Raw genomic sequence first — 9610 nt, 5'->3', positions numbered from 1 at the left:
TTGCCAAGTGCATGCTGGCTCCTAATTAATAGACCTTTAAACAAATCAGTTGCCATTTTGACCGAACTTTTTTGTTATTGGGAAAAATAAGAAAAATATGCAAAATATGCAAAAAAGAATACAAAGTAATAATAGTAAGTGCGAAAAAGTGGAGAAAAAGAAATGTTGGGTTGCAGAAACGTTGCTGAAATTGCCAAAAGGTCATTGTTTGTCCTGTTTATTGTCTTTTTCTGTTGCCAAATTTTAGGGAAACAATCGCACATACTGGATGATCTATTAAGTTGCATTATTTTATTGGCAAGAAACTAAATCTTGTTTATTACAATGCTTGACATTAGGACACTGTTTAAGTGATACCAACGTTATGGTACAGTATACAATTGATTCTTTTCGAGAGTCTAATGCTCTTGTTTAGGGCACTTTTGCTCACCTAATGATTAAATTTGTGTTCTATTTGATCCACAACTGATCCACACCTTGTTCTCAGAAGTCATGTTTTTCTTTGTTACGTATCATCGCACGAAGAAAAGAAAAAATGGTCAAAAAAATGAAATTGACAAGAATATTCATTTTGAGCCCAAAAATATGTGAAAAATATTTTTATTCAAAAAACATTTTTGGTCTGACTCTAATTATTACTACTTACTACCCTTCTTTTTTTGCGTACAGATCTGCTAACTCAAAATCCACTTTGCTTTTCACTGAGGTCAGGCCTATGCGAGATCTATTCGTTATATGATCTTTGGATTTCCCCGCTATTCAATTATCTTGAACCAGTGGGATGTTACCAAACGCCATAAGATTAAATTTATTACCATTAAAAGCCATACGATTTGCCGAAATCCATACGTATACGGGATATTACTCTCGCCCCTCCCCCCTCAAAAAGTAAACCATGACAAACGCTGGCTGTGGGAGGCACGACGAGATTGGCTATGAATTATGTGTGTGTAAGGAAGATATTGATATCTGATCCTTTTTTTCAAGAACAACTTTTGCTAGAAAGAGAGGAACCATGCGTTTCAGTTTTGAAATTGTTTTATCTTGAACTTTTATTTACATCGTATGCCATTTTTTGTACCAAAATTAGATTATTTGACGCGTAAACGTGACTTCCACTGGAGAATACCCTCAATACACACAGGCCATTCAAGGCAAACCAAATTTTGACCGTCGTAATAATTCATTACGGGTAATATTGTTTTGAAATATTACTGCCATGACCATTTTAGGTCGTTTGTAAATAGAAAAAAAACAACAAATGTCAAATCTCATTTGATAATAAGTGCGAACTTTTACGCGGGTTTTTCTCAAAAAGCTATCGAAAATAATCCTCATGTTATTGATGAATTGAAATTCAATATATGCTGATGAAGAATTCAAAAGACATGCTTTTGGGGAATTTGGCCGTTAGTAAAAGCAGGCTTTGAATTGTAAATTGTTCACTCAAAACTGCTTCTTTTTGACATAAGATTAGTGGAAAAGTGAGTGTAATTTTGTGGTATCAGAATGATGAAGGTGCTATGTACTTTTAATATGCTATACTAGGGCTCTCTACTAGAAGAGTACGAGCATGAAAAACGACCCTTGACAAGCGCAGCCTCCAAGATCCAAGAGGGCAAATTTTATAAGAATGGAAAATAGTCGGAACCAGTTTTAGGTGACAATGCGTGGTCTAATCCTGCCAACGACTTTTTGCAAAAGGAGAGGCAATGGCATGTATAGTCTTGCTGAGGTGATTTTTCTTGCTTTTTCGTTTTAAATTGAAGTAATTCAAGAAACGTTTTCAGATACGGACGGAAAGTCCAAGTGAATCACCCAACTTCAAACGGTATTGTGAACAAACGGTGTCAGGTTCGTTGTCAGACGAAAAGGGTTGCCAGAGAAGACTTTAGCTTGGCCTTGTCATAAGATAAAAGTAACTAGCACATTCGATAACATCAAATTCTCAAGGATACTTTTAGACGCTAGCTACACCCACAGACGGAGAACCAAAACTGATATCGGACTTGAAACTGCTAATTGGAATTTGGACATGGATGGTGTGATGGCTGGCTTCGTTGGTCGGGCGAGGTGCACCCTCCGACCCTAGCACCCCGAATCAGAAAAAATAAATGAACGTAAACCATGATTTGGCAAATTTTCTCAAAAACTCAGTGCTAAGTATTTACATTTACGTCACCGATCGGGCCAATCTTGACCAATCTAAAATGGCCTCACTTGAAATTCATTTTTGAAGTTGGGTGATTTATTGGGACTTTCCGTCGTGATGTAGAATTTATCTGTGGTACTGCCATTCTTTTTCTTTTAATAATTCATAAGGATTACTCTATAATCTCCATTAAAAGTCATACTTCACATGTGCATGAGCGCAGCACTCTTATTTTTGTGGCTCCCACGATGCAGCTAGTTTGAGAGGTTGCGGAAAGTCAGCTGATGCGTAACACCCTCTATTGACACATTGAAGTAACAGCTGCACGATGAAAAGCAGCACAAATTTTGGGAGGTCATTGGGGCACTTTTCAAAACAGTAGAGTACTAAAAATCCAAGATGTAAATCTCAATATTGGACAATAACAGTTTCTAAGGTTTTTAAATGTTTATTGCAAAAATACGAAATTCTAAAATGCAAAAAAATCAGCCGCAAAACGGCTTTTTTTCTTCTAAAATTAGTTTTTATGCATGTTAATGAGTGAAACTTAGACAGTTTATAAAAATACCTACCTGCATGAACCATTCTTTTAATGGATAGAAGAACTGAACCTTCAATTTAATCCCTCAGCAAAGAGATATGAAGCCTCAAAAGTAGGAGTGATCTCCCAAAATTTGACGATGACGTCATCTTCCTTTCCCGCTTCAATGCAGCTGCTACTTCAATGTGTCAATAGGCCCGAGGATGCTGCCTTGTGGTACACCAGACAGCATATTAGACACGTTACTTAGCGTATTATCCACTCTAATATATTGGTTGCGCTCTTTTAAAAAAACCCTCTATGAATTTTAACACTTTCCCGTGAACACCAATTGAAACTAAACACTGAAATAAGAGCTCGTGGCCCACTTTGTCGAGGGCACTCGTAAAATCTAGATATACTACATCCACCCAGTCATGAGTTTGTAACTTTGTTATAACATATCAAAATGCTCTGAATCAGCAGCCTAATCGTACTGTGATGAGAGTGGAAGCCGTGTTGCCACGAGGGTATAATGACTTTGCTCTCTTGATACCGTACCAGTTTAGCCTTCATGATTTTAAAAGTACCTTTGCAATATTGGACGTTAGTTCGATAGTTGGCTGGGTTTGATTTGTCACCTCTTTTGAATATAGGTACGAGTATGAGGTGTGCTTGTCCACGATGGATCTCATTAGATGGACAAAAAATGGAGCCAGGACCCCAGAACATTTCCTTAAGAATTTCGAAGTCACTCCATTAGGACCTGGCGAGCTAGCCACTTTCAAGTCTTTAATCGCAATTAATGCATTCAATGTCGTTTTATCAAAACCGCTCATGCCATTGGGGTTTCATAGGAGAGGTAGACATTTAAGAAAATTCATCACCCAACATGTCTGCTAAGCCCTTTGGTTCGTGGATAGACCTGTCTCTGTAATCGAAGAGGCCGATTGTGGACTTAGTTTTTCACTTTGAATTTGCAAGCTTGTTAAAAGCTTTCGCATTTATTTTTACCTCTTGGACTACTTTCCTCTCTTTATGGAGAGCGTCAGTTTCGAAAAACACTCAAACACTACTTTCAACGATGACCAGATTCCTTTTTGGATTAGTAATAAGTGCGTGGCGGGAAGCAGATGCTATCCCCTTGGTCAGCTTAGAGCGGTTATAAATTTTTCGCGTTTTTGTTCCAGAGTATGTTGGCTTTCGGAGGATAGTTTTGGGATATTGAGCTTAAGACAAATATCCTCAAAAATACAAGTCCTTCGCCTAACAGCATCGTCAATGGTGAATTCCTGTTCCATAATGAATATTTAAATAATGATTGCGGTTTATTAAGCATTAAGCACATTATAGATCAAATATCAAGGAGCTTCAATCCTATAATGTCCCTTATAAACCTTATTCGCAAAATCAAGTTTTTCGAGAGGTATTTGAATAACTACAATTTTTGAAATGCTCAAGCGTACCAAGAACAGGTAGGTATAAATTCATGTTCAGAAACCACCAGCGAATTTGTGACTTTTAAGCGATAAGCGACCTACAATATCTTCAAAGTGCCTGCTGTTCACACTTCAATGTACTTTCCTAACACGTAAAATTACATTGCAGATGGTTATATCCAGAACCAACTCCACCCTTATCACTCAGGGCTATATGATCGACACTTACAATCCGAATCATTTTTTCCTCAATCTCTTCAAAAATCTCATGATTTTCAACGACCCGCTCAAAACCGCCAAGGAATTTTCCCTGCGCTTGTTCCGGTGAGTAGTTCATGTCTGCTTTTTAATCTGTTAATTGTTTCTTAATAAGATTTTCTTTCTCAACCATCTCCAGCTTGGCTTGATTATCACATTAGTGGCAACATTGGTTACGGCTGTGGTCACTGATTTTGTGAATAGCGAGAACAATCGAATATTTCTCGAATCTCAAGCTGCTATCAACATCAATCCAATAGCCTCGCCCGTTTTTATGCCCCCAATAATTCCAAGTAAGTGACATGTCTTGGTATGCCTAGTTGATCTACTGCGAAGTAAATAAGGGCTACTTTCTTCTTAACAAGAAGAGAAAATCAACTAAACTCAATCATGGTCTGAATTCTTGATTTGTTCGTGGATAACCTTTTTCATTACGAACGTATTAACAACGTATAGCAAAGCCATTCTAAAAAATGAAGCAATTTTTGAAAACTTTTGAAAAATGGAACAATGTAATGCTTCTGTCTCCTCCTAAGTCCCCTTGTTTTTTTTCAAAGATAAATTGTGGTAAAAATATGCCGTTAGAAAGACAAAATGTACTAAGAAAAGAATGTTATCGAAAGTCGTTGAATCAATAAAAGGGGGTAAACGAGTCATTGGCAAAAAATTCTTCGATAAGCACTGCCGAACAATATAGGTGCCCCAAACACACAATTAATTGCATTTTAGCGACAAGCGTCACTGTTCGTGTGAGTGACATCGGAACCGTGGCAGGAGGACAGATTTCTGGAAGGAGTGTAAGGTTCATCCCGCAATCCGGAACTTCCGGCGTTATCACTGGAACTACCAACGCCAACGGAGAATTCACTACCCCAGTAAGTTGTAAAATGTGTCCCCATATCTTGACTAATATTTTCAAATTGTTTAAAGTCTACTGTTCAAAAAGTGTTTAATAAAAAAAAAATCGGGCCAAACCAACTAAGGTAACCCATTCTGCTTGATCGAAATTATAGGTTCCCATTGGAATACCGTATGTGGTCGAAGTAGGAGGCATAGGTCTAATTACATCTAGGCGAACAATCGCATCAACTATCTCTGGTTCTACAATTGTTATGCCGATTTCCAGTGTTTTAGACGCAGTGAGTACCTTTTTCCCCTTCTTAACATTTGTTCTTAATATAAGAGTGTTCTAAACAGTCATAATGAAAATTCCAGGGGAAGGGAACCGACATTATTGTTAAAGAGGGTTGTCAATTCAATGTGAATATGTGTTTCTTTCTCTCACTCGTTGCCAAGTTAAGTGATAAGTTTTGTTTCTTTCGAAATTTAGAATACCGTCGTTGCAGTCTTGACGTGGACCAGTACAATCAATGACCTTGATTTGGCCGCTTTAACTACCACATGCGATTGCTTGCTTAATTTTGCTGGAACCAATTGCGACAGCGGGTAATAATGCTTGTTTTTGACATCTTAAAGACATCTCTTTGTATCGACATATTAATTCATTTAGAACAAAAATGAGAGATCGACCATATTATGGGTACCAACTTAGCTTTTTCAATGTGAATTGCATAGCATACAGGACAAGTCTGTCGTCCAGTGCATGGACCACAAAACTGAAGGCATTATTAGCCGGAGGTCTCTATGTATGTTTTTGGTACGATGACAATATTTTTATCAGGTAGTGATGGCCTTCCATTGTTGCCTTTCAAAAATACCTTAAAGGCTTACATCAATCGATCTAATGTCAAAGAGATGTCGATAACAAGTAGCATTGCAGTTCGCCGGGTTCTCTTACATCAACTTTAACCGAGGACACGGCTTTGGGGACGGATGGAATTGAGATCTTGACAATAGAGGGCGCCGCTGGAAACTTCTTAGTCTTTGTGAACAATCCCGAGGAGTAAGTAAAAAAATGTTTTGATACATTTTTTCTTATTCCCATTTAAACGCACTTACATTGGTGTTTGAATAAATGGTAATATGAAAAAGAATCATATATGATGAGCAATTCAGAAGTAGGTGTGGTGTCACGAAGTTAACGTAGTAATCCTGTTCCACCGAGATCGACTCTGTTTTTTTACCTTGACAGTCTTTTGCAAGCAATTTTTTTTTTCGAATTAGCATTCTAATGGAAATTGGTAAATATAAGAGGTATTTGAAAAGCTGATTCAGCTATATGCAAAATCTCTTTGAAACCGTTTTTTGTCTGCCTAGAGTGAAGAATAACTTTCTAAAACTTCCAGAGAACCTAATTTCGAGGCTACCGGAGCGGTTGTCACTGTTTTTAGTGGTTCAACATCCACGTCCACGAATGTTCCAACCAACTCGGCAAGTCCTATCAACCTGTAAGATTTTCAAGCTTAAAGAAAGAACTTCTTTTGTACTTATTTGTCACATTTATTGCAGGTTTTGGTTGGCTGGTGAATTCTCAACTACTTCAGCAATGTTCGATCCATCCAACGCTGATTTAATGGCCATGGATTTGGGAACTTGCGCAAACATAATCACAACAAACTATGGTTAATTATGAATTGATATGGAATTTTTGTTCGAATAGAGAACAAGGAGGCAATATACCAATTCGAAGAAATACGAGAGGTTTATCAAATCATGAATTCTCGTAAGGAAGTTTTCTCATTTCATTCCATCGGTTGTTTATCCCCACTTTTGGAATTCTTTCTATGTATGATACATCGTTGGTCTTAACCTCAAGATGCTGGGGGAGACGAACAACCCGAAATCGGAACTTGTTTTGACGATGTATTAACGAGTAACCTCGATAATATTCAGGCAGTCACTCCACGTGACGAAAAATTGCCTAAAAAGGATTTGTATTTTGCCTCCCATAAGCCAATCAACACGGACATCACAACACCTATACTCAACGCCCCAAAGGGTATAAACAGATGATGAAGGGAGATTGGAACGGCCTCCAAAGCAATTCTATCCTTTATAGTTGCCCTTTGTCCAAACGTTGCGGACATGTCAAAGGCCAAGATTCCGTTCTCTTTCGCCTTGATCGCCAAATAGCTAAATATTTCGACAAACTCGGAGCCTAACGGTAAAACATATCCTCCTGGTAAAACTACGAACTCTTTGAATTCTGGCCGATGTAGGTTTGGCACCCGAAAGCAGTCTTCAGCAACAAATGCAGCAATCTTTTTACTAGTATTCAGGAGCATCATTGCTTCGCGATAGTCTTGGTAATAGATGATATCCTGATGTAAAGCAATGACCGCGGGATTTGGAGAGGCTTCTAATATCCGAGCTGAGTGAGCGTTTTCCCAAACCGATAGCTGATATCCAAACTTCAGAATATCCTCAAAGGTCTCAATCTTGTGGATTTCTGGCTGAGCGCGGAAATCAGATCCGAGCATAGCTGTATAAAAAATGAACAGAATCGGCCCAACCAGGCTAAGGACCAAGCAGAACATCCTTTGTGAAGGCTTAGACAGGGCAATAAGCGTGAACTTTTGGAGGAAAAACTGGTCCAAAAGCAGGTTGAAGTACGTTGAAAATTTGAGATTTGATCCAAAGTATAATTGACTAAATAACATTGCCGAGACAATCAATCCAAAAATACAAGCCCAAGTGTTGAAATCAAAGACTGTGAGATAAGCTTGATAGCCAAAGATGGGTTTGATCGGCGTTATGTTCAAAATAGCTGTGCCTTTGACACTGAGGACATGAATCATCTCGAAATATTCCCATTTGGTCAAATCAATGTTATGGCCTGCCAATGAAATGTCATACTCCTTGTTGGCAATTTTACCAAGGACACCAGACCATTGGCCATCAGGTGAATGAATTCCAAACGGTTCCACATCCAAAGCAGTCACAATAAGTGTGAAATTTGATATCAAACCTATGCTTCTGAAAACGTCGTGATAAGGTCCCTTGAAGTAAATTCCACCTGGAGCTTGTGGATCGGGAACTGCTTCAACCATGAGGCTCCAAGGCTTGGTTGCTGCCGATATTTTTGTACCGGATAAATCTGACCGTCGAGATAAATAAGATTGAGATGTCAATTTTTGAAATTCATTTGACAGGTTATTCCATTGAAATAACTTATTTTGTCGGATGGGACCTTGTTTGATCCGATAGATTTCTGATACTTGGAGAGCTGGAGTATATACGTAAACGTTAGAGTTCAATTGGAGGTGTGTGCTCAGAAAGAGGTCGTTCATTCCGGATTCGGGAATGATCCAATGACACTTGTCAATTGGTTTTAGAAAGGAATGCGAATTTCCTTCTCCAACCAATATGGCAGATCTTGGATTGCAATTAGAGACATTCCCCCCAAATTGGATCGATTTCGAGCACTCGGAATGGACAAATGACGCAGAGAAGGCATTGTCAAAATCTGAGTGTTTTGTTACATAAAGGAGGTTATCTACAGGAAATGAAAGTAGAAGTTTGCAAAGAATATGTGCCTTCATACTGCGCGTTGACATCAATGTCTTTTATTCTCTACAACCCTTCATTAGCGCCCGGGGTGGATCTCACGACAAACACTCCACCTTTATTCTGATCAATAATACATCAATATTAATTGTTGTGGCTGATGGCCCATAATAGTAGTGGAATGAATGCACACCTATAAAGTAAACAAGACATGAACAATTGAGAGGCTTTGCATACATATGCCTATGACGTTAATTCAGTAGAACTGAATGAAGAAATACAAAGGGGCAATAACTACAACAGAGGAAAATGCTTCTAGATCAATTTAGGTTTAAAACATTATATTCAAGAACTTTTGTTCCTTCTTTTGTTATGGCTTTTGAATAGATATGGTGTATTCAAATATGAAGTGTGAACGACTCTTTCAAGTATATTTCAGACTTCTTTGGAATGTGCTTAGGTATACCGCGTTCACAGGCGTAAAAGAAACATCCACAGGTGTCATTTCAATCCAATCAACTCTAAACTCAGTGTGGGAGGTGTCTTCCTTGTCTTCAAATATCTTGCACGATTCTGAATTAATCATCTGAAAACGTTGGATGGATTTTTGCTTTAAAAACTCGACTTCCTCAACATCAAAAGTGCAGTTTTGGGCAATATAACTTTTTTCATCAGAGAATAAGCAATCTCTGAAGCGACCATTAAAATGGCTGCAAATATTCCTGTCAACAATATCCCCCAAGGAATAAAAAGATGGTGCAAGGCGATTGGAACTGCTTCGTACTCTAATGCATCTTTCAGACAAATCCTCCGGTCAAAACTGGCCTTCATTTC

General features: G+C 38.3%; 1 protein-coding gene across 2 annotated transcripts in view; it reads left to right on the top strand.

Moving 5' to 3' along the window:
- The window catches only part of LOC131878434 (uncharacterized), an 11105-nt gene extending 4143 nt beyond the window's left edge, over nt 1-6962 (top strand). Inside the window, exons 1-9 of one of the 2 annotated variants that reach the window (XM_059224410.1) lie at nt 3750-3956; nt 4281-4662; nt 5099-5244; nt 5383-5508; nt 5700-5815; nt 5880-6026; nt 6150-6272; nt 6616-6717; nt 6779-6962. In XM_059224410.1, coding sequence (XP_059080393.1) covers nt 4644-4662; nt 5099-5244; nt 5383-5508; nt 5700-5815; nt 5880-6026; nt 6150-6272; nt 6616-6717; nt 6779-6896 — 897 coding nt within the window. In that variant the 5' untranslated portion in view covers nt 3750-3956; nt 4281-4643 and the 3' untranslated portion in view covers nt 6897-6962. Of the gene's footprint in view, nt 1-3749; nt 3957-4280; nt 4663-5098; nt 5245-5382; nt 5509-5699; nt 5816-5879; nt 6027-6149; nt 6273-6615; nt 6718-6778 lie in introns of those variants that run through there. The other variant, XM_059224409.1, reaches the window with a different exon arrangement.
- Nucleotides 6963-9610: the final 2648 nt, after the last annotated feature.

This window comes from Tigriopus californicus, chromosome 3 (genome assembly GCF_007210705.1).
Source record: "Tigriopus californicus strain San Diego chromosome 3, Tcal_SD_v2.1, whole genome shotgun sequence".
Lineage (NCBI taxonomy): Eukaryota > Metazoa > Arthropoda > Copepoda > Harpacticoida > Harpacticidae > Tigriopus > Tigriopus californicus.
This window is presented reverse-complemented; position numbering and strand designations above follow the sequence as displayed.